Source organism: Diuraphis noxia, unplaced genomic scaffold (genome assembly GCF_037042655.1).
Source record: "Diuraphis noxia isolate RWA-SAM2 unplaced genomic scaffold, SU_Dnox_SAM2 contig0002, whole genome shotgun sequence".
In the NCBI taxonomy this organism is placed as follows: Eukaryota; Metazoa; Arthropoda; class Insecta; order Hemiptera; family Aphididae; genus Diuraphis; species Diuraphis noxia.
The window spans coordinates 17,746,489-17,774,258 of NW_028301712.1; the positions used below are offsets into that span (position 1 = coordinate 17,746,489).

Below are 27,770 nucleotides of genomic sequence, written 5' to 3' on the forward strand. Positions count from 1 at the left end.
TTAAATAAAAATTTTACGTATTAAATAGTATATTAATGATGAGAAGAGAAAAACAATAATTACAAATAAAACTCACGAAAAAACAAGGATAAGTTAAAGGCCGCTGATACATTTTCAAGTATTAACTAATCCAATGTAAATAATCTAAAACTATGAATATCATTGCTCTTATTACCCACATTTAAGAAAGCACAATAAATATAAATGTGCGATATTTGTAACGATTTGAAAAAAAACGAAACTATTCGAGAACCTAAATCAATACAGCGTTGAAAAAATATGTTAAATAAAATAAAAATGTAAATAATATTCTATTTGAAACGTGTATAGAATATTACATTTATAATTGGTTTTTAAATCCAAACATCTTCAATTGGTAACCAACAAGAATATTTGAGCCTAATGGAACAACACAAAGCGCAATATTTCCTCAAGCTTTCATTGCATGCAAATAATAACATATTTTAGATCAGAGAATCCATTAAACATAAACCCATACCTATCCTGAAAGTATTTAAAATATAACTAATAACTTACCTTCTTTTTACTGTTGAAAAAGTATTCAACCAAATGCTACTGTATATGTGAATTATAATTTATAATTATACTGTTCTGACTATAATCCATAAGCAGAAAGTAAATTATTTTTTGAAAATAGCAAAAATAAAAATGCATGATTTTTATCGTTTTTGATTTTAAATTTTTTAGCTCATCTTAACGCTTCTTCAGGATGAATCATTAACAATGATCTCCATCACCTATTATTCCTTAATCATTCTAATTTTTGTTTACTTAAATCAATATAACTATAACTCATATTTTCAAACATTTGTACAACATTTAAGACGTGTTATTTAGAGGTACATATTTTTTTGATAAATAAAAACCAATATCTTAGTGTAATTTTTAAGAATAAGATTTATTCAAAAAAATATTGATATAAATACTGTACATAAATCAAAAAGCAAGCGAACAGCTCCTGAGTTAGTGAAGTTATGAAGCTATTACATGTAGCTTAGGATAGTACATCATAATAGGTTACAAAAATGGAAGTATGAGAATTTGAAAATTGTAGGTACCTACCTATAAATAATAATATATACGCATTTTACAATCCGCAACATTTTTTAAGCATTTAGGTTATAATAAAACCTACTAGACTTATATTATTGTATATATTTTAACTTACTCGTATACTATTTCATACCATTTTCAAAACAATAAATATATATATAGGTATATATATATATATATATATTAATTTACCTAATAGTTTTCAGTAAAAATTTGTGGTTTTCTTTCGAAAAAAAATGTATGTTTATCTTTATTTGTACCTAAAATCTTAAATGGCATAAAAAGATTTTAATATTTGAAACTATGGTATTTAAATCTACAAATCATAATTTAATTAATTATATTATAAAGGATAATAATTTGAATGGTGAGCATACTTGATGAATCGCAGTGTATACATAGGCGCAACTAGGGGGGTGCTTTAATTTAGCCTTTAATTTAGCACCCCCAGATCAAAAACATAAAAAATGGAAAAATTATATGAAAAAGTTTTTTTTGTTTTTTTTTGTTGTGTATGGTTGTTTAAATATTGAAAGAGATGTTGTTAATAAAATTACTTTTTCAGAAATATTGGAAATATATTCCAATTCCACTAATAAAAGAAAAATAGTATTAGTGTAAAATAGTATATTATATATTATGTATAGGTAATATTGTATATTATGTAAACATAGTATTATTACCTAATCTTTGAGATGATTGTGCCTCATGTATAAGTGACTGCTAAAAATGTAAATTGTATAATTATTTTGACATCAGTTATTAAAAAAAATAATATTATTTATCTGTTTATACTAGGTCATTATTTGAATCACCTAAATAATAATATAGGTAATATACCTAATGTGTTTATGAGGTAAATATTTGTGTGCTTATGTTTTTATAATGCATTTAAGATTGGTTATAGTAATTATAAAGTTGAAGTAGGAACTTGTGGTGTGGGGGCATAGCCCCCACTGGTCTGTTTCATCTACATAATTTTAGCACCCCCAGTGTTTGGCCTCTAGTTGCGCCTATGAGTGTATATACTGCAATAAAATGATAAATGATAAATACAATACCATACCTATAAAAGTAGACTTTTAGTTTAATAAATATTAAAACTAATGTACTTCAGCTCCAGTGCAAAAGCTAAAAAAATTAAAATTTTAATAAATCTAATCAATCTTTTAACATAAATCTTAATGTTATTTTATTACATTTTAACATCTTATCAAACCTACAATTAAATTCCCTAAAATTCGTTTCTTCGCCCTATAGGCTATAATACAAATGTTTATGGCAGTAAAACTTGGATTTCTTTTCAAAAACTAAATTACATTTCCTGTGAAACAAAAGGTATATGCTTAAAATATAAGTTAATGAAATAAGTAAATATTTATCTATATAATATTAGTATGTATGCATAATAAAAATACTTGAATAATAATATTCATCGTTCCTAGTTGTACATGAATTATGGTAATAAAGTTTTCCAAAAACATTTATTTATTGAACTATTTTCATCCAAAAGTATAAAATACGTTAAAAAGGTTTCTAATTGAAAAAATAATCATAAACAGTATTAAAGGCGTACAACACGTCATGATATTATGACTGCACACAGCACTCTGCACAGTGTATACATTTCCTTGTAAATTTTTTACATCGTTTAACTTTCTTTTACGATTGTACACTGCAGTTTTTTGCATTTTCATACTTCAAGTGTCTAGACAGCTGGTTTTCAGAGTATTATATTAACACAGTGCGACATTACAATTATTTTTATAACGATGTTTATCAGTCGAACCAAACAATTTTCGAAATAACGACAGAGTTTGAAATAACATATACTATTACATGATAATTTATTATTGTGAATCCTATAAGATAATACGTATGCTACACGATATGTAAACATTGTACTTACATGACTTTTATTTTGTTTCAGCGGGCTCGAACATTGTGGGCAAGTTTACTCAGAGTGTCAGGCGAATAGTACAAGACGTCAAAGACGAAGGCACCGCCAGTACGTTACAAAACTAATTATTACGATATAGCACAAATAGATAAACAATGTATGCTCTACGTACATATACGATTCATAACGAGTAGTAGTGGACGTCGGTGAAATGGAATTTTCGGGCAACGAACATTTCACCGATTTTTTTTTCGTAGAAAATAAATAGAACTTAAATAAACGTTGATCACTGACGAAAAAGGGAAAACTATCTGAGAGAACTGCGCTTGTAAAACAAAATCTTCCTTCCCATAAAAATAAACGGAAAATTACAAACCGTCTACTGAAATGCATCTCTCCCATATCTACGTTGTAGTTTAAACAAATACCTTTAATCAATATGATATTATATTATATAAGCTGCACTGATTAAATAGCACATCGTTGCGTACGTTAATTACCACCCATCAAAAACATATTTTTACTCACTTGAATTATTTTTGAACATTGTGTCAGTGACATAATTCTGTTTCATAAAATATTTTAACAAAGTCCTAAACTGCTACTTGGCTTTAATGAGTACTTTACACATTTTTATTTAATCACTGAACTAAAAGAACAATTAGATGTATAAAAAACTTAAAAACAATATAAATGTTGCATGGTGTACTAAAGAATAAAATTATTATAATTTATTAAACACATCAAGCATTTACAAAATAAAAATAAAATCATTCTTAATATTTTTTGAAAAACAATCATTAATATATATATACTTTTACCGGTTACTTTATATAATTTCACTTCTTTTTAAATTATATATGTAACAATATTTTAGTATTATCAAATCAGCTAGAGCCGTTAAATTATATAGATTAATTTAGTTAATTAATAAGCAAAACCATAAGCTTATGATTCTTATACATTTTTATACATTAGTAATTCGCAAAATGTTTTGGCTTACATTTGCTTCAAATGAATATACGAATATACATCTAATATGACTTCTAAAAAACATCTTGACAATAAATTAAAAACAAATTGTATGTATAGCACACATAACCACAATTTTTATAAATAGATAACAATGTCTTAATTAAAATGAATGATAATACCAAATTTTTACAGTTAACAAGTTATATCATTTATTATGGAGCCACTAACTTAAAACAATCATGATATGTTATTGCTATATAAATTATAAATAATCTACCAAAATCATCGTGGGTAAAACTGATAAACAAAAAAACAATACAGTTACCTATTTAAATTATACAATTGTATAAAAATATAATATCATAATATTATGCTAATTATGATGTAGTTGCTTGCAAAATTTTAGGTTTTAAAGTGGGTATTTTTAATTTATAACTTATATCATAACTGAGAAAAAGTCCATTACTAATTTGAATATTAAATTAACGAAACTTTGCAGAAGTTAAAAAATATAGCTTATTATTTTACAGTTTTACAGTTATTTTCAAAAGTATTCCGTTAAAAAATAAATGATCGTGATGAACTACCTAAAAACAACGTTACATTTGTTGATTTCAAGAAAAATGTAAAACTTGATGAATTTCAATTAAAATAAATTTAATTTTAATTATGAACTTTTAGAAGATAAAAAAAAATAGATCAATCGTGTTGTATAAAAATAAAAAAACCATATTTTCTTTCATGTATGAATTCATTTTTATTGTTACATATTTAACCATATAGTATCACGTAGCCGTTTTTTAGGTTATGTTATCATCGCATATTCGAATGATCAAAAGTAAATTCTGTAATAACAAGTATTGGTTCTGTGTTCTGTATCTTATTTCATCTTACAAATGGTACGATGCCAACAAAACAAATAATTCTATAAAAATTGTATCGCTATTCGATAGCATTGGAATAATAATAACTGTTTAATATTTCTTTTAAGGTTTTGATTTAAAATATCCAAATTGAATTCACATTAACATTTAAAAACATACAAAGCAAAAAATTCGATTGAAATAAATTACATAATTGTATATCAATAGCCAATATATTATAGTAATGTTAACATCATTATATGTTTGACATTGGTCAAAAGTTTAATGTTTAATGTTAAAAAGGTTAATGTTCGTTTTACCTATACTCCAATATTCATCAAGTAATATTGATTATTTTTGTGTTACCGTTTGAAAGCTTAAAATTATATTATTATGTGTTTCTAAATTTTATCTGTATTGCAGAGTAAGATTCGTGTAACAAAAATTACTTAATGAAAACTATAACACATAAACAATCTACATCCCTCAATAAATTGCTCAGCATTTACGTTACAACATTCCTAAGTTATAAAAAATGTTTCGGCTTCATATTTTTATAAAACAATATGTCTATATGACTTTTATTAAAACTTAAATAGGAAATTTCGTTTACCAAAAGAGAAAACAAATATTTCATTATGACATTGAAGCGTTTATTATTACTTGATCGAACAGTCATATTGTAATTATGATTAAATTTTTATAGTAAAAATATGTTGGTTTGCATTTTAAGTCCCGAGAGGTTTTTAAATAATTTGATATAATCTCGTAAGATGAAGGATAGCACATAAAATCACTTTTTATAACAAAAACAAAAACAATTTATTTTATATTGGTTTTTCAAAAATATCGATTATATTAAACAAAATAGCATGACGCAAAAAATATAGATTTATGAGGTATAATATAGGACGTGATATATCGGAGATTGAGTTTGTAAGTTTATTGGCACACGTGCCAAAAAAAGTATATAATACAAATAAAAATGATTTTAAATAAAACAGTTATTGTCCTTATTGAAATGTATACCTTGTTACAACAAAATAATCAAATTAGACATTTAACTGTGCTTCATCGATTATCTATGTAGTTTCTGAATACACTACATATATCTACTCGTATATGAAGCACTTGGATCCAGTCTTGAAAACTACAACAACAATATAACATTTCTACAAAGAACTAAACTTTACTACCTTATATAATTTATCAATGTTAATATTAGCCAATAACCTTAGTTGTTGAGGCTTAAAAAAATTAAAAAATATATAAAAATATGAACACTATATGTGCCATGTGGTAGATATTGCTGATAATCATCACGACCTGCTGTTTATAAAATCTAAAATCTAATAGAAATTACGGATTAATAATAACTTAAACAATAATATCATACAGTAAAAATAGTACCGATATATATTGTAATAATGTATTGTACAACAATATTCTACAACACATGCGACTAGAATTCGACGCTTGCGACCGTTCCTACTCTCTTTGCGCCCGGCCAATATGCACTTTAAGCTATTTTGACGCGTTTCGCATGGGCAATTGGTTTCGGCAGTGGCGGTGGTAGCGAATAAGGGACAAAAGCCAAAAGACGAATACACTCATCGAAACGCGTTTGACGTAAAAATCGATACCATTACCGCTGGTCGTCTCGAGGGCCGTTCCCCTCGGAATTTGTGGCCCGTCCGTTCCAAAACCGCTGACCGTGCCCAGAGAAAAAAATCAAACTCCCATAGGTCCTTCTGTAGGTCTGCCGCCCGAGACGCTGACCGTAAAATTTTTTTTTATGTTTACGTTTCCTTACCTGTGTATAGCGATATTAAATAACACGAAAAGCAACGTGTAGAGGGGAAGTGTTGACTTTTTTTCGGTTCCCTTTGACCATCTCTCCGCACACGCCGGCGCTCTGCGTAGGCAAAACTTCAAGCGTGGATGTCGAGCGGCCGCAATACTGATCTCGTATCAGTAAGGCGCACCGCCATGCGTATCCATCCGTACTTCCGGTTCGTCTACGAATTATTTCCTCCTACCACTCCGACGGCGATGAAGCTCGGTGTGTCTTGAAATATTGATTATATTCGATTCTAATAAGCATTTTAATAATATTAACTGAGCAGTGTTGGCGTTCTTCCCTCAGTATACTCGCGCAGCTGTGTGCTAGTTACAAAATTAGTAATCACTCTATTATAATAATATTATACTGTTGTTTTTTTTCATTATTATTGTTATTATTATAATATTATATGCATGTTAACAGCATTTTTATGGCCTTAACCTCGCGATAGAGAAAGAGTGACTGAGTATATGATTGCCTGGGCGGGCAAAGAGGAGTGAGAGATCATTATAAAATACTTTTAAACTTTTCCCGCCTCAAATATTAGTTAAAAATAATAACAAACGTTTAAACTCTTGAATTATTAAATTTTATGAACGTGTTTTTTCTTCGGAGGTACTTTGCTCACTTTCGCGAAAAAGTTTTTACTCCATCCCTGAGCGTAATGCCCTAATAAATGAAAATATTTAAATTTATACACTCTTTTTTTTTTTTAATGTTTAAACACATTATGCAGAGTTTAACAAGCATTTTCAAGGAATTAAAAATAATTTTGGAAATTAATAATTAATTTCACAACTTTCTTGTGCTTGCCATACACTAATGTTGAATATAGACGTAAAATGAAACAATCGTATCAAATTTGTCACCATCAGTGCAGACAGTTCATATACCAATAATAATATTAAAATGAAATAAGTATTTTTGGAGATACTTCCCCATTTTTACACGCGATACTTATAAATACTAGTGGTGTATCATTGGATTAATGAAATACATGTTGTATATTGCATAATAATTCTAGTTTGGTAAATATAATGGCTTACGAAATCAGCGTATAAAACAAATATAAATTAATTAAAAATTTCAATTTCAAAATGTATGGTACAATAATTGCTTTTCTGTATACTTACGTTTTTTAATTACGGTATTTTTAAGAATTCATTTTGGTTATATTCCATTAAGAACCTATATATTTTTACGTGATCATATGCCTACATTATTATCCTGTAGATTGTAAGTATACCGTGTACCAAGTTGTAACCTAACCACCAGAATAACGAAGAAAAAACACTCACACCATATTAGCACACGATCGTATATTTATATATTATATGATAATATATATATTAATATAAATTGTTGATTTTGAGATTATCATATTATCAAATTTAATATCAATAAATCTTTTTTGGTCCTTTCTTCATTATTTGGTATATGTGTTGATAACCACATTTCTGTGAATTAAGTGAGGACATTGTAAAACACAAATTGTGCCATTCCGTCTTGTAGCGGAACCTAAAAAACTTATTACTGATATATTGTAGATAAGCCTCTTAAACATTGAAATGTTGTATTTCAGATCAATTTTTCAATTTTTTTTTTGCTTTTTTATTATTATTCTTATTCTTGTCGTGCTAGACTTAATACTCCTGATAAATGTTTTTTTCAATCGAACCTGATACCAAATAATTATTTGATTTTTAATTAAATAAGATAAAATAAAGTCAGGCGATCACAGTTCTTACAAAATGCTTGCTTACCATTAAAGGATTCCGCTTAAATAATAGTAGCAGCATGTGCGTTATACGTTATACCACATGAAAATGTTTTTTAGTAACTGCAGACAAGCCAAAAAGATTAAATCAGAATAACTTGGTATTAGTATCAGAAATCTGAAAATAAATCTCTGTCAACTGGAACTACCACACCACTACAACTACAACTTTATGCTTACAAATCAGGAGATACTTCAGCGTAAAGTCTACTTAAATTTAATACTCATTAAATTCGTTTCATTCACTGAGAGTTAAATTTATTCTCATTTATTTGCAGCTAAGCTTACAAATGCGGAATTTATACTTAATCCTAGTATTATTGAAAATTTTGTAATTAACTGAAGAAAATACTTAATTCTATGATATGCCAACAAATAATACCAATTTAATTTTTTGTGTGATTTATATTATTTTATTTTATTTTTCCATCTGCTAGAGCCTAGTAGTTTAGCAGGTATGTTGCATTCCTTATGTTCAACTGTTATATTCTGCCACACCGTTATATCTAAGTAGTTAACCGTGTTTCAACGTCAATCTTCGTCGGTTCTAATATTGTTAAATAACGATAATACGGAATTAAATTATTATAATATAAACTCGATCACAGCAATAATAATTATTATTATTTTAAAGCAAGTGTATTACATTAGACACAGGACGACAGAACCGTGAGCATACCATATAATATCTTATACATTGTTCAACCACGTATATTTTATATTATGTTCATGTCACGTGGTATAATACGTGTCGTTTAGAATGAAAACGCTCTTAAAAATGTATTTTTCTCATTCCGTCGCGTCGAGCTTTCCGGTTTATTTTTTTATTCTCTTCGGATATTTATTTTACGAATGTATTTCATTTTCTCGCACGACGCCTCCGGAATTGTTTTCCACAGAATTTCAAATTATTCGACGCAAACGCTTCCACCGTTGACGTATGAGTTCCGACACCCGTCAACCGTAATACAAGTACGTCACGACTCACGATGATAGGTTCCGTGTCACGTCCCCGTTAAACTCTTTGGCTCCAGTTCCAGAAGTTGGTGCTTTATTGGCTTGGGCCAAATGTCGATCAAAATTTTACCATTCTTTTCTCTCTGATCTTCGTCCATCGAACTGATAGAGAGACTCCATAAATATGTGATGAAATAGTCATTCCATGGTGAATGCACGGCCGATCCCCTTTCAGCTAACACAGAGAATTTAAAAAATAAAAAAAAGCTCAGACATCTTTTAAATGTTAAGAAGGTACAGTTAATATAATTTATACAATATTATACTCCCTTACTATGTGTTGGGTCTCCATATCAAATGAACAGTAAAAATTCATATTAAGAAGTAAATGACACCATGAATTACTATAAATAGGGTAAATTTATGGTTGCAGCATATAGTAGTGACACAGCGACAACGATGGCAATAGTAGAAAACATAATAATTTCAAAATAAGTCAAATAGTATACTACTTACACTAAAAAGTAACTTCGAATAAGATAAACCAATCAAAAATTTTGATAAAGCCATGTGACTTGTATTGGTTTCACATGTTTGTGTACTATTATTTGTGTTTACTTAATCGTTGACACTGTTGACAACATCTAACCTTATCTGAAGATAATGTAAATGTTGATTGGATTTAAATGTTGTGATAAATCTATTATATTAGACAGGAAACGACGCTGATTACTGCTGCGCTAGCCTATTTTTATAACGATATAATATTAGTGGCATGTACATAATTTTTATTTGATGTTAGGGGTGTCAATAAAAAAAACTTGATCCGCGCACAAAAAATAGAAATTTTAAAGTATTTATAACTGTACTCTAAAAAAAGATTAAAAGAAATGTCATTAGTGTACGAAAAAAAAGTAGAGACTCAAGCAACAACATTCAATCCTATATGTTTTTGCAATTATGTAAAGTTAAATAATACTATATCTTTGACATTTTGAACCATGCATAATTCATCTAGTGGAACCAGGATTACGTAATTTTAAAATTGTTTATAACGTAACTATTTTTAAGCACATTTTATAAAATTTTGGTAATGAATGCATTTTAAATTTTTTAGTTAGAAAATTAGAATCTGAGCCTTAACTATTACCTAGGTATCAAAAAATCATATATCAACATTTTATCTTAAATAAACGAATCTAACGAAATTTCCCTTTTACAAATTACACGTATTTGAACTAAATATATAGAGACATCGATGTTTAAATATTAAAATTAATCAAATGACCAAAACGAAATTTAAGTTGCCGTGAACTGTGAGTACATAGGATAATTTATAATTACTAAATATCCAAAGATCAAGAGGTCGTATACGTCTAAATGATAGAAATTATAACCGTGATAAATTATTTTACACCATGAATCTAAATAAAAGCTAAGGCAAATAATTGCTTCTGGATAACGTGGATAAATGTATATAATTTTTGGCATATATCTGTTAGTACCTACCTAAATAATGTGCAAATCCAGATTAAAAGCTACAGCCGATTAAGCCTTTTACACGATGCGCTACACATCATAAGTCATGAATACAAATCATTTTAGATTAAATCCTTCTAAATGGGATTACGTAAAACATCAACCACTATCTTTCATTTCAAACGATCTAAATAGCATGTGATCCATTATTGAATCCACACTATTTGGTGCACCCGTACAGCATTGTTTCACGAGCAATGAGTTTGAAGAGAATTCATTTCATTAGACATTCATTGATTAGGTAGAAATCGGAACGGTATCAATACATTGTGCTTGTGCCAGTAAAACGGTTTCAGATGTATAATTTATTATTATTATTTTTTTTTTTTTTATTAAAGCCGCAACAACTAAGGTTATTGGCATATTGTACAATGTAAACATTAAATTAGGTGCTAGATAATATTATGAATAGTAAGTACAATGTAGATTATTTATAAAGGTATAGCGTTAAAATATAGAAGTACAGTATTGGAAGTGAGAGAAAGATGAAAAGAAAAAAAAATACAAGTACAAAATAGATACAAATACAAATACAAATGTCAGATAAGGTTATACAATTATTATTATTATTATTATTATTAATATTGGTACTTACAAATTAAATACATCCATGACACCTACAAAAAAATATTTCAATTCATACATTTAAAATTATATAGATAGGAAGGTACTTTAATAGTTACATTATATACTAGATTATATATTTTTTAATAAAATACAAATTAATACAATTTTTCAAATTATTATTTTGTGTACCTATTTTTTATTGTATAATAATAATGAATATGTATTAATTTATTTTAAAGATGATAAAAAATATTTTTTCTGCGTATTATTTTTCAAGTATACGAAGTACAATTATACAGCTGATAATTTTTTTAAAGATATAAATTATATTGGCCCTGTTTTTTTTATTTTCGGTAACTTCAAGTATTGTAGATTTCTTTAAATTAAACGTTTTGATAAGATTTATTAAATTTTAAAAATTGATGAACAAAAATTGATCTTAAGAAGTTTCACTTAATATCGAAAAAGTAAATATTACTGAAATGTTGATTGATAAATTATAATTTTAAGGTGGCCAGACCAAAGAAGAAGTCATAGAAACAAACGAAAGATTGCGAGCAGTACGAATTCGTTTGGAAGAATCCTATGATACGGCTAAAAAATCACTCATTACGCTAATGACTAAGTATACAGAGAGTAAGTCAACGCGAAATGTCTTCCAAAGGTATAATCTCCTGAAGGCCATGATAAAGGTAAGATATTATTATTCAAAAATGTATGGTACTTCTTATACTTTGTAAACAGTATTGTTTAGAATAATTACCTAAAATAAAATTTTCATTAATTGCTGTTTTACTGCTATGACTAAATAAAAGATAAAAAATGCATTACACACAATACGAACTTGTTCACCTATCCAAAATCTAGTGACACCGGCCACTGGCCAGTGTTGACTTTCCGCGCACACCAGTGACTGAACTACTGAAGACAGACGCGGTGTCACGCCATGTCACAATTTTTTTTTTTATAGAATAAATAAACATAGATATTTTAGTTTTTTTTTTTTTTGTTAAAATTACAACTACCATATTCTCCCAAATAATTACTCCTGCAATGATTTATAGCTAATAACTATCAATAAATTTAATGATAGTTCATAGATGCATACATTAAATTTAAGACCTACCTCAAAATTTACTTTGGGTTTTATGTTTAAAAAAAAAAAATATTTAAATAATATTTATTTTATCACTTATTATAAATAACAATGGTAAATTAGTTAATCTTATAATAATATTATAAACCATTAACGTTATGATATTAAAGCCGTTAATTACAATATGTACTACAAAAATTCATATAACCAGTAGCATCAGTCAAAAATATATAGCATGTACATTAGTCCATTATTTATGTTAGTTCAAAATGATATAAATGATGTTGACATGAATAATGCTATTTATTTTGTAATTGATTTTGTTTAAAGTGCTATAAAATACTTTGATAATATCTGAATGTATATGCTTATACTTTTCTCTACTTTCTTCGTTTTATAAATGCAATTATAATATTATCGTTATTTTTCATTCTAATCGTGTACGATCGCATAAGTATAAAACATTTTTGAGATAAAATAATGACCAAGAAATGACCCGAACACTACTATAACTGACTACTTTTAAACGGAAAGTTTCGGCACTTTTCGAAACTCTATTGTCTTTTGTCAAAAGTTATATCATTTATTACCGACCATTCTTTTCACTGTTACAATATTATACCTGAACACTTATTCTCAACTTAACGTCTAACACATTATTATTAGTATTATTATCTACGTCAGTGGCGTATTGAACTACTTTTATTTAAGGAGCAAAGATTCTTACATACCACCCACCCATCCATTATATTAAATATCCCTACATATCAAAACCGCTCGCTTCGCTTGCATTGTTACTATTAAAAATAGTTAAATAGTTGCATGTTGAATTCTTTTTTTATGATCTACAAAAATCTATCTACCACAACAAAAAATGTAAATATAAAAAAGCGGGTAAGTGGATGTCGCTCTGCTGTACATTAGGTGGTGGGGTGGACCTCTGACTAAGGTAGGTTAGATTTGAATGCAATGATAGGTATCATTGTATACGAAAAACGATTCTGAACGGAGATGATTTGTCAGTCTAGAATAAATTATATTTAAATATTGTCATATATTCTATTTTGAAACAAATATATTATTTTTCAATTAAGACACATTTTGAATAAGGCATGGTTAATCAATTTTTCCAAAAACATTGCATGTAGTTATCATAATTCATAATACCTTATATTATCATAGATATACAATATACATATACCCACCTGATTTCGTAAAAATTTAAAATTCAAACGCAATTAAAATTTTTCCTATAATGACGCTTCGAGTTTTCTCTATAGCTACTTGAAGTAAAACTTATGGAAAACTTAGTGATGTATTCTTAATCTTTAGTTATAAACACAAAAAATTTTATGATTTTTCAGCTTCAAAATTACTTGCAAATTTTCACATTTTCGACAGATTTCGTAAAAATTTGAACTATAAACGCTTATAAAAAAAAATTGTGCTTATGTATTCTTATAATTTTTTAATCACTTTAAGAATAACTTATGAGGAACTTTGTATTAAATTTTCAAGTATTTTGATAGGGCCAAAAAAATTTTATCGACACTTCAAAAAAAAAATTTTCAGACAAATTGAAAATTTCAGTCGTCTATAAATATCTCAAAAAAAGTCAAAATATTTTGAAAATTTAATCATGTAAAGAAAATACCAATCCTAATAACTGGTAAAATTTTCAAGTATCTAGGACTTATACTTTTTGAATAATAACAAATATTTAAAATCGTTTCAGGATAAATCGTTATCGTTACGCTATTTCGTAAAAATTTAAAATTCAAACGCACTTAAAATTTTTTCTATAATGATACTTCGAGTTTTCTCTATAGCTACTTGAAGGAAAACTTATGGAGAACTTAGTGTTGTATTTTTAATCCTTAGTTATAAATGCAAAAAATTTTATGATTTTTCAACTTCAAAATTACTTGCAAATTTTCGCGTTTTCGACAGATTTCGTAAAATTTTGAACTATAAAAGCTTATTAAAAAAAATTGTGACTTACGATTTTTAATTTTTTTTAGCTACAATAAGAAAAACTCATAAGGAACCTTGTATTAAATTTTCAAGTTTTTTTGGTCGTCCAAGGTTTTTACCGACACTTCAAAAAAAAATTCTCAAAAAATGTGTAAATTTCAGTGGTCTATAAATAACTCAAAAAAAGTCAAAAATTTTTGAAAATTAAACTGTATATAGAGAACACTAACATAAACATTTGGTGAAAATTTCAAGTATTTAAAGTGATTAGTTTTTGAATTACAACCATATAAAAAAATCGATTTGGTCGAAAACTGATTTTGCGTAAAAATTCCCGTTTTTCTGTCATTTTTTTTTTGTTTTTCTCGATTTTTTTGAAAACTGTTGGAAAATGTTTACTTTTGACCTCTATAATGCACCAAGGATCTTCAATTTTACATCGGAAACCACCCCCAAAGTTTGAAATCGAAGCATTATTTCGACTAGTTATGCTGTACACAGACACAAAAAAAAAAAAAAAAAAAAAACACATCATTGTAAAATCAATACATTCATCACTTCGTTCAGAATCTAATATAGGTACATAATATGCATGTATTAATTATTTTGTATACTGATTTGTCTAGCATATGTAAATTTAAAAATGATGCAAACATTGGTATGGCTATCAGCTAGCACTATTTGTTATTAGTATAACGGGGATTATACTGCTCCAAATTTTTATAATCACTTAATAAAATCTAATATAATGTTATAATTGATATTTAATTTTATAAATACATTATAAATTGTATACAGGTAATATGTTATAACAATATTAGAAAAAGTAATATAACAAATAACATAACAAGTAATAACTATAATAAAATCCATAGTTTTACAAAATAAATAATATGTTTTGCTATATATTTTTTAGATTTGTAAATACTTTATAATATAAATTAAAAAAAATATAAATACATAAGAACAATTATTTTATTTAAATAATAAAGATTTTTGTAATAATTTCGATGTTGATGCATATTTATCTAATGCTTCTTGCTTCTTCTAAATCAATTGGAATATCCTTTTCACATGATAATATAATTAAACTTTCCGAACGAGTTTAGTGCATGGTTGACTTTAATCTGAATGTAAATATAATAAATGTTTTTCCTATTACGAGCATCATGCATAACAATGTATGAACTATTATTACATCATACAGCCAGCAGGTATAAGCAATCGCGATCGTTAGCAAATGCTCACGTCGCTCTCATACCGAATTCCGACCATCTTATCTGTATTTTCCTATTGAAAAAATGAAACCCACCAGCTATGACATTTTTCAACCACCCATCCAGTCACCAAATTTTTATCTGGGACACTTGTCCAAAAAAATCACGGTCGCGGTGCCACTGCGATGGACAGTTTGGTTGTATTATAATATAATTATAATATATACTTATATACTTATACTACTACAATATACATATTACGTTTTAATTTTTTTCTTCTTATTATTGTTGTCTTTTATTTTTGTTACATTTATAGTATGTATAAAATATTCAATATTGCTTATATAGGGACTGAGGACGCCAAGGAATCAGTTTTATTATTATATTATCATGCAGGTATAAGCAATATATATATTGTAACCGACCGATAACGACCGTCTGCCACTGCACCGATGGGCTGATGTTTTGCCTTTTCGGTCCTACTAATTTATTATTTTGGTTTTGGTTTTATGCTGCAGTGTAGAACTTAGTAATCATAGGTTACATGAGACACTTAGACTCGTAATATTTGTATACGTAGGTAGTATATTTCTATGACTCACCTAGTCATCTGTAGCCAAGTATTTCCACCCACCCACCAAAAATTTTGAAAAAGCAATTGCTCCAAAATAATGCCTTCACCACACCACTGATCTACGTATATATGGTTAAACTCAATAAGTTTGTTTTATTAATATACCAACGAAATCCGTTTATTTTATATAAGTACCAGATGTAAAATATTTTTCCATTTGTAGGAAGTCATCCGGTTGGAAACACAATATTGGACTCTGGTTGAGATACCTAAACAAGAGAAACAAGAGACGGTTCCATCATTCGTGCTCAGGGCGTGTGGAATTGTTGAAAAAACGCAAAAGTCGGGTGAAGGTGTCAAGTCTACGGCTAAAATAGCTGAAGAGGATGAGAAAAAACGAGAACGTATTGATAGACTTTGCGGTAAGCGTATTTTAAATTTCAAATATATTACAATATTAAATAATATTTAAGTTTATAATGTTATTGTAAGCATCTTAAAAAAATAAAATATCTCCAAATTCGATCAAAATATACGTATAAAACGAAAAAGTTGTAATATCTAATGCTATATTGCCATACCGACCTTATATAAAAATGCAAATAAATATGAAACCGTTACGATATTAAAATTTAGTATAGTAAAAACGATATTTTATATTAATATAGAATAATGTAAAACACCCGAATTGTGTTCTTAGTCCTTACCAAGTAGGTATCTACATAAAGAAATCAAAATTTAAAAATAAATTATTTCTCAATATATTTTACCAGCATTTTTTATTCATTAACTATTTCTATTATTTTTGATTTATATAATAAATGTATGTTTACTATTTGAGTTACTAAAAAGTCTTTTTTTTAATATTGATGAAAATGAATAGAAAAAAATTTTTTTTTAACATTCTTCAAGTTATTTTAGTTACCAAATTGGTCTTTTCATTCTTTTTAAAGTAATTTTTATACCTACCGTATAACATTAAAATTCAAATAAACATCGAATTAAGTACATTATACAATGTTTAGTACAGTAAAATGTGTTATTATTTTTTTTTACTATTTAAGAAGTATATAAATTTAATTTATAACTTTGATTTACATTGTTACTACTTACTTCGTTACTTTTTTATGTGATTTATCATTTACAATGTAAAACGACAGAAGCACATCTATAAAAATATGTACAGATGACGTTTTTGTATATTAACTACTTTAAATAAAAAAAGTTCAAACCAAAATATACATTATGCACTCGCAGAAAATGGTGCCTAATACCTATTTTAAAATAATGATGTTGCGATAACATTTTCAAAACATCCTTTTCAGCAATATTTTAGGAATGTAATAAAAAAAAGAAGAAGAAGAAGAATATCAAACACCAGATTAAATCAGTTGGTTTAAAACATATTTTATAAATGGTTATACGAAATATAGAATGTAATGTATGTAAACGATAAATTACTATTTCCAATAATAATAACAAAAAAGGTATTTTTTTTTTAACTAAGATTAATCATATTGAACGTTTGAAAAGATATTTTATGATATTAATACTAGATGTCTATGAATGTAGGTACTCTATAATATTTTACATTAGTAAAAGATTTTACAGCTAAACTTCAATAAACCGTTACGATCCCCAGCAGCTCCACCTTCGACTGTATAAGGCCTGGAAAGGTTACGATACATAGCGCTTTTAAATCTACTGCTACTAGATCTCAGGCTGACAAATGCATAATCTATTTATCCTTCTTGATAAAATTAAGCAGCCGAGCATATTATGTCATATATTTTAAATTGAGACTTTTTAGGTGTTTGTTTCCAAATATTATTGATTTGATAAATATCAATACTTCTAAATCATATCATATAATATGTTAATACAATTTTAAATTAAGAAATTGCTGTTAATCTTGTCAGTCATTACCTGAATAGTGAATAATAACCCCGACCCAAATTTAATACCAACAATATGTCTTAGCTCGTGAATGTTATATTCATCATTTATCATTGATTCTGAAATAAATAAATACTTACCTAATCGATTAACACAGTTAGTTTTGTTGGTCAACACTCAGATTGATATTACGCCAAACGTAGTATACTTATTTGTAGATTACTGAGAGAATTCGATATGGTTAATCATGAACATCCTTCGCATCCTTGTAGGTATCACGTACCGTAGTTATCATCTTACAATTTAATATGGTGATCCTCAAATGAGAAAAATAAATAAATGAAATATACAATAAATTATGATAAATTTTGTACATACTGTTTGTATTTATTATAACTATCCCAGAAGTAAATAACCACAGTAACGTATTTAAAATGTAAGTAATTGTTGGATTTTTGGATAACCATTGAGGGATTTAGCATAAGACTTTCCGTGATTCAGATTATAAAACCTTTTTGGTGTAATTTAGGTGGCTTCAGCACAAAATATTTGTATTCAAAAATATACCTTGGAGAATTACCCTCCTTAATATTGTGATAAGTTTGGTTGATATTCCTCTTGTGGCAAAACATTTTTTTACTCTAGGTATGGTTTAAGTATGTGAGGTGGATAGAAAGTATTTTAATAAACTTTAAAAAAATGTATATATGCATTTAAAATACAAATAAAACTATGGGTAACTAAATCTATAGTAAATTATAACAGTAAGATTTAGTACAATTGTATAGAGTACTCTAAGTCATATTGACCCATGGTCATGCATTAAGTGTAACCTAATCTGATTTATTTGGTACATATACACGAGTAGTATTTTTATTATTCCAGTTTCTTATAACTCACAAACTTAATTTATAATAAATTCATCAACTAGGTATATAAAAGAAACTGATCCAAATCTAATCATCCTCAATGCTTAATGGTATTTTATACCATCAGCAAAGTTTATATTTGAACTTGTGTCACTGGATCAGTCATCTGAAACCCGTGTATGGTTAGCATTAAAAATAAGTTGGAAAAGTTCAAAGGCGAACCTTTCGAATGATTTTTTATAAAGTTAGAATTGCAAGAAAATCCAATAAAGTGTAGAAATTCATCATTTAAGTCCGGGGAGGGAGGTGCATAATATTCTATTATATGAATAATTTGTATACACCTATAATAGCAAAAATATACAAAAATTGAACTATCCATGAGTTTTAAACTTCTAATGTTTAGCATTCATTTTGCAGTCAGTTTTATATTGAATTAAATGATTATAATAATATGCAATATGTTCATGTATGTTAAATTGTAAACACATTTGTTTGTGTTATGTAATAAACAAAAGTTTCGAATCATACTCTTATATTATGAATATGATTTTATTAAATTAATGATTTCTAAATACACATCTAGTATGTATTAAATTAATTAATTAATCATTCAAAATATTTGTGAAGTCAAAATATTATGATGATTATCGTCATTATACAATACGAGCAACGATAAAATACCCAATCCATTTTATGTGACCAAAATAATATTCTGAAAAAAACTTAATCGATATTTAAACTATTTGAAACGTTAGGTACTCAATATATTATTAACAAATTTAATGATGATAATAATGAAAATAATAATTCTTATTTAAAATTAATATTTATTATTTATTATCGTAGTATCGCATAGCGCATATTCACATGGCACGTACAGTAAATAATAATAAATAATAATTATTGGCCAATGTTTAAAATACTATAACAACTAACAAGTATAATATTTGTAGGCAAATCTGAAACGATGACTGTCTATCTATCTATATTATGGCCTTACGGAACGATTCGCAAACGACATGAAATCATATTATTGAATTATATCGCTTGGAAGTCATTCGGATAGATAGGGCCGACCCTCTGGCTATTTTATCATCGTGACGAGACAATTTTGATCCAGTAATGTTTGTAGGCGTTCACATTTACCAATTTTCATCAACGAGCAACGGTATATTATATTATAGTGCACAGTGTGATACAAATACGGGAAAACATTATATAAGAGAAATTGAATAACATAGTAATATAGGTGTTTTATACTTTTATATTAAATAATAATATACACGATTAGTAAATATTATTATATTTTCAGAAGGGTCATTATTTAAAATAGGTATGACGTTAAAATTGCGCTTGTAAATTATTCCAACGTGTAATATTATGAATTTATCATGTTATAATTTAATAATCTATTTATAAAAGCATGATTATTTTATAGCAAAACATCAATTTTCTGAGTAAATTCAAATGACTTTGAAAATAATACTTTTTTCCATAATTTGATGCCATTAATTTTTTTTTTTCTATGATTTATAATTAAATATAATAAAAAATGTATAATATACAACTTTTGTATACCCACCTAAATTATTTTTTATCATTATCATTATTTTAATTATTATATTTTACAATTTTAAATTACAACCTAACCTACCGATTTACGTTTTTAATTTTAAACTTAGAAGCAGCTAGAATATTATTTTTAATTGTATACGAATTAAATTTTGAACTTATTTCAATTAATTAGTTACAATAAAACATTTAATTAGCAGTTTAAATGCTTTAAAGTCTACATGAACATAATAGTTCACCAATAACATTTTGCCACTCCATTCGTTTGCTCACCCGAAATTAAAACACTCATCATAGCTGTTCTGTGTATATCCGATAATATAATTTAATATCCAGCCGATGCCAGAACATCTCTAAACATTCCATATCATCTATATGATGCACTTGGACCCAGTCTTGAAAACTACAGCAGCATTATAACATTTCTACAAAAAACTAAACTTTACAACCTAATATAATGTATATCAATGTATGAATGTATCTTTATTAATGTTAATGTTAGCCAATAACCTTAATTGTTGAGGCTTAAATAAATAATAATAATAATAAAATATCCGATAATTATTGAAAAAAACACAATTATATTGCTTCTAACTATCAATTAAAAATATCTACCACCAAAGTATATTTTTTTGGTGAAAATTGACAAAAAAAAGTGAAATGTATAAAATATTTTTTTTTTTAATTTTATGGAATAATAACTTTTAAATTACAAAGAGATATAATGTTTTCGAAATTCTATCATAAATTTACCGAGAAAATGACTGAGCTTAATGATAAAAGAATCAACCTGTATTATATAATATATTATTATTCACACATATAATACTAATATATAGCTATATATTAAAATATACAATATGAAGGCAGTAGGCACACACGGAGAACACAATAGCGGTGTCGCCGACAAATGGCGGCGGCGGACAAGCGCAAGAGCGGAGCTATATCTAATAATCCTTCGAAAATCTCGTTTAGAGGTTGTTCAACTAGAAGATTTTGCCGCCGGTAACTGCAGCGAAACAACAAAACTAATAATAATATAACAATATTATACATCAGTGGAGCTTAAATATATATACTCGCGAGCGAGCCCAAATGCGGTCGATACCGCGATACCCGGTATATAACATGTATCACGGGAACGAATGGCTCTCTTTACGGTCAATTTTCGCGGTCCAATCTCCTCACGCGGTTCAAAAGTTTCTCCGGCTCTGTTCGACGAACAAACAACATTATGTATTATCATTTAATATCAAAATGATAATCTGAGACGCGGTGGCTACACTATAACTCTGAGTGTGACATACTCATAGATATTAAAAACATAGACGAATGGCCTCAAATTTTTATCATTTCACGACCGCAAAAATATGTTGGCCTCAATCTGTTTCCAGATTGGACTCAAAGGAGGGCTAAAAAGGCTACAGTCGAAATAATTAGGAGCCCACATTTATATAAGCCCAGTCAGATAAGTTTTATTTATACCAATCAGTATTTATAATAAAAAGCAAATTAAAAAAAAAAAAAAAAAAAAAACTAAAACTTAAAAATAAATTGAATGTAAAAAAAACAAAGTAGCAAAAAACCACCTGAATTTATAATTTAGGCGATGGATCTCGCCAAAAAATTAACCCTTGGCCCCGAAATTCCTAAGTAGGGCGCTGTGATGATCTCCCATCTATGTTTTTATTTTCAATGATCAAAATATTATAATATTACAATTATTATGCAATATAATATTATATATATTATAATGTTTTTTAGATCCGATGAAAGTGTGGCTTATGGTAATGGGGTACGTAGGGGTGGGGGGGCTAACGGGCTGAAGCCTTCCCTCATTTCCCGTGTGAGAAATTTTAGTTTATAGATCACATCGTATTCTATAATATTTTAATATATTTTAATACAACAAGCATATAGACTTGAAGAGGTGTATAATATGACTTCAGTATGAAAACTGAAACATTTAGGTTTCATTTTTGAATTGCAAAATTCTGTTCATTTGTGCGTTGTGTCATTTGTAGAAATGTCTTTTTAGAAGTTTTTGAAATTGAACACAACTATAATAGGTACTATGTATTAGCAGCTGTTCCGGTGATTATTATGGTTGATACCCATGACAGTCATGCATCATAATACATATTGCGATTAAATTTGATGTTTTCCCCGGTAACGTGATATTATATTATTATGATAAAGCTTTGTATTTGGATGAAGTTTTTAATGTCGTAGGTTTCGAATTATTATTCTAATTTATAACATAATAACATATTATAACATATAAATTTGTACACACACATATAATATATAAGGATTAGCACCTATAATAGATTGACTTTAATTAAAATAAAAAGATTTTTTCTTTATAAAGGTATGGTAAAAATGTTATTATAATATTGCTATTTGTCTCATTGAAGATAACAGCCATACCAATTATTTAATTTCTCAAATATATTGATATATATATATATATATATATATAACGCAATCTAGTGAATCCTATGAATTTATTGTAGTTGTTGATGCTAAACCATGAATAATAATAATTAAAAAAATGTTGTTATATTTCCTTTAACTATTATTATTTTATTATGATATGACAATAAGTTTGATGATTAACTTGTCAATAATCAAATTATATTGTTTGTAAGTAATTTAAATTACAAAGTTTACTGTGTAATTACATAAAATAGGAAGTAATGCACTAATCTCACATACTTACTTCTAATAGTTTATAATGAACATTGTCTGATTAAATCGAAACGTGATGTCTGCAAAATATTAATGATAGTTTGTCTCTGTATGTACTGACGAGTTCACCACGATCGCAAGTCTGTAGTAACTGGACTTCTGAAAATCGGTACTTATGTTACCGTACATTGATTTTAAATTTTTCGAACCTCCTCTAAAGGTCGTACACTCGTGTAATCCATGTAGTTAATTTACATTACATCCACAACGTTTGGGTCATTTGAAGTAATCGTAAAAATATTTACACTTCCTCCATTATCGAAAACCAATTTGAATATTATAGTATTTAGTTGTAAAATCATTTGCGTTAAGAAAACCATTAAAACTTTTTATTTTCAATTTGTATATACCAGTTTTTTTCTTTTCAGTTTTTTACGAAATTGTTTGAAGGAATTTTTAGTTATTAGTGTAGTATGACACTAAAGATAACGAAATATCAGCATGTTGTATGTGCATTTGTATATGTTTCATACATAATATTATTGTGTACACTATAATTCATAAGAAACATGATTCCAATGTTAAACGTGTTGAAAAACGAGGAGAGCTTCTGTAGCCTTCTAAAGATTAGTGCTATAGAAATAGAATATTTTTTTTTCAGCTCAAAGAATTATATTTTGATAACCTAAAAATTACGACCTCCCACCGGATGCTCATCTCCAACATTAATGTCATTTTTAGAATATCTTTATTCTTTAAAGCATTCGTTTTATAGGTAAAGCTCAAGTAAAGAGTCGTATATAATTGAAGAAAAAAATCAAAATATACTAAAATCAACCTATCCACGAGATAAACGTAAAAATTGTTTGTGATTCAGGTTTAAACTAAGTCATGATTAGATCCATTTGCATGTCCTCTTCAGTCATTAATGTTCGTGTCTTTTTATATCGATTTTTTTTTTATTAAACAAATTACAGAAATAAATAATGAAAAACTTTATTTTTAAAATGAGGACAGATAATAATAGATTCATTAAAGATAAATGTTCAGGTTCCAGATAGATACCAAATTCTTTAACTAGTTTTGAAGAAATACCAGCATAATTAATGTAGGTACTTAATAGTTTGTCACATTAATATTTTATTTTTGTTCTAACTAACTATTGTTCAGTAAATACATATTAATGAATACTTTTAATAACATATTAATAAATAATTATAACCTGTTATATTATGACCAATTTTTAAAAGTATTCTAAAATGATAATACCTACATCTAAAATTATCATTCTGACTTTCAAACGCTAAAAATATCCTAAATCCTTTTATTTTATCATGTATAAAAGCCAAATAAATATAAATAGTTCATCTTTCTTTAGGATTTTTATATACATTTATTACACCCGTCAAAACTGAAAATAAAAGTTTTTAGTACCTGTAACATGTCCTTGAGCTGTTTTACTCATTGTTATCTACTGTGTGTTTGTCCCCTGGTATTTTAGATGACAGCCACTAAATAAAAATCCGAAATATTTCCAAGCGAATGAACCTATCAAAACATGTGTGCTTAGATCATAATAATATAAACCTCAAACTCAAACATTTATAGTTTTGTATATTTTGGGTGTAGTAAATTCAAACGAGTAACGACATGAAATTACACAACTGACTAAACACTAATGGATTTTAAAATTCTATTATCATCATGTTAAAAATCTCAAAACATTTCGATTTTTGTAACCTCTATACATTAATATTCTTTCAAATAAATATAATCAATTTTGATAATTTATAATGATGAATTATATTAATATACATATACCATATTTTAAAATTCAATTTTACTTTTATTAGCAATAATATAATAATAATAATATACACTATTAAATATAGTAGTTAAGTACTATAAAGTTGACTGGATATTAATAATATATCATATTAAACTTATTATATGTTTATACCATAATTACTATTTTTAATGATAACATTAAATAAGTTAAATTTATATATATTCATATTTTATTTTAAATTTAGTTTTTAAATTTAATAATTCATCACTTTATTTAATTAAATGTGTAATTATAAATACTATTCATATTTACAGACATGACGACGGCTCAAATTGAAGCGGAAAATACACAAATGACAAACGATCTTTACCGATTGTTAAAGAAATACACTGGCCTAAGAAATCTTATAAGAGAACTAAAGGTATAAATATAATAATTTATAATAATTATAATCTAAGGTATAATTTATAATCAAGAAACCGTTTGTTTATACTTATGATTTGTGTATAAAACGTTCGAGGCTATATTTTGATTTCTGACAATAGAGTAAGTTTCAATACAGTATAACACCATTTTTTTCTTCATATTTTACAAAGATGTTATCTCAGTTTTTTATAACTCTTTGTTGCCATCTTTTCACGGAGTAGTGACTTTAAAGTTTAAATATTACCTACCACAAGACCCGTTTGTGTCAACCATCATCTCTGAGTGTACTCATCCACCTCTCCCAATCTCCGAAATTGTGCTATTTTGTTACTACTTGGCGTCTAACTTGGCCGATTTATTTTGCTATAGGTGGAATATGTCAACTCAAAAGTGTACCCGATATTTCCACGCTACAATATACTGAAAGACTTAATAAAGGACATCATGCATCATCAGGAATACATGGAGGTTTGCCACGAAGTTGATGCCGTATAACGTGGGACGAAGAAGGACAACGCACAATTTTTTTTATACGCACACATAAATTAAATATAAAAATACGTCATTTGTCTGAATTTATTACCGACGAACAAAATAAAATCGGAACTTTGTGTACTAGTGTATAACAATATTATATTTCCATGCGTAAATGCGAATGAATGTATGCTTTATATATATGTATGAGAAAGCATGTGTGTATGTGTGTGCGTGTATGCGTGTGTGTATTGTGCGTGTGTACATATACATGCGTTAATGCATGTTTTTTTTTTTATGAATTGTGCCAAGTTACATTTTTCCGGCGTACTTTTCTTTATTTAAATAATAATATTATATGTTTTCACAAAATTTGAAGATACCTATGGGTATCGTCACGGTTGCTTTTATCGCATTTTACCATTATTGATGGAAAAGTTCAACGTCTCATTTTCATTTTTCCTCTGTAAAACCAGTCTTACGACGTTTTCAATATTTTACTTTCCGTCACTGCTATATCTCTATTCTATTCATCAGCCGATATCCGAATGATATTGATATTATTTATACTATGTATAAGTCGTTTTAAAATACTATACTTATAATAATGACTAATTATTTATACGCCATTTATTACATGATATTTAATTTAAAATTGATAAAAAAAAAAATTTAAAAAAATGAATTTTTGAAGAAAAATTACTTAAGTCTGTTATATACAATCGTATTTACGTACATACCGTGTAAACTCTAAAGCGTTTCGTGGTGTAATCGAATATATTAAAATATATTATAAGAAACTTTTTTTTTTTTTTGGAAAACGAAAAAACGCTTAATCATAATAATATTATTCACTAATAATATATACCTACTATATTATTATGTTGTGATCTTCCGTGCTCCGTTGGACGTTTTGAATTTATACGCATGAATTATGATATTATATATATAATATATATATATATATAGATATAGATACTGCAGTAATTGATAATAATTCAATGACTACGATACGGGAACCTATACCGGCTTAATATGATTATAATATACTTCCCTGCGCCCGCGTATCTTCTGTAAATATTGTAAACAAAAATAAAAAATCACTCGCGCTTTTCCCTAATATTACTACACTTAAAACGTAGGCTAATCGTGTGGTTCTTACAAAGTATGCCTCTAGTTTTATATTATAACAATAGTATATAATAGAGTTAAATAACCCGAACCAGATTAATGAGGGGTGCTTGAAAGTCGTCGCACAATCTCATCGATAACAATGTTTCTTCCCGCGAACACTTCGACAGTACGATTTTGTTTTTAACAACTGTATAGCCAGTCAGGAGCAGCGGGTAGGCCACTAAACTTACACCAAAACCCGTTGTAAACCGTGTCCGTTGTGTTTGTACCACAGTGACCGCTGTCGACTTGAATACACGATTTGTTAAACATGCGTTCGATACAACATCACAATAATACATCGAAATTGCTTTTATGCTGTTGTAGGCGACTTGTAGCCAATTGTTTTTTTCTCTTTCTCCCTTTCGTTTTATGTCGGTGATATTGTATGCATGTACCATTCCAATTATATATACCAACCTAAGTGTTATAATAAGTATCACTAAGACAAATTTCACCGAAACATTAAGAAATAAAACAACTGACAACCTTACAAAACGCATTTTGATATACTTCTAAAA

At 27.4% G+C, this 27,770-nt stretch overlaps 1 protein-coding gene across 5 annotated transcripts in view; it reads left to right on the forward strand.

Moving 5' to 3' along the window:
- Positions 1–26,217, forward strand: part of LOC107165139 (uncharacterized) — a 162,634-nt gene extending 136,417 nt beyond the window's left edge. For all 5 annotated transcript variants that reach the window (XM_089219622.1, XM_089219623.1, XM_089219624.1 and 2 more), the window contains 5 exons: positions 3,005–3,082; positions 12,006–12,187; positions 16,580–16,778; positions 25,491–25,597; positions 25,972–26,217. In XM_089219622.1, coding sequence (XP_089075748.1) covers positions 3,005–3,082; positions 12,006–12,187; positions 16,580–16,778; positions 25,491–25,597; positions 25,972–26,097 — 692 coding nt within the window. In that variant the 3' untranslated portion in view covers positions 26,098–26,217. The remainder of the gene's footprint in view (positions 1–3,004; positions 3,083–12,005; positions 12,188–16,579; positions 16,779–25,490; positions 25,598–25,971) is intronic.
- The last annotated feature ends 1,553 nt before the right edge of the window (positions 26,218–27,770 follow it).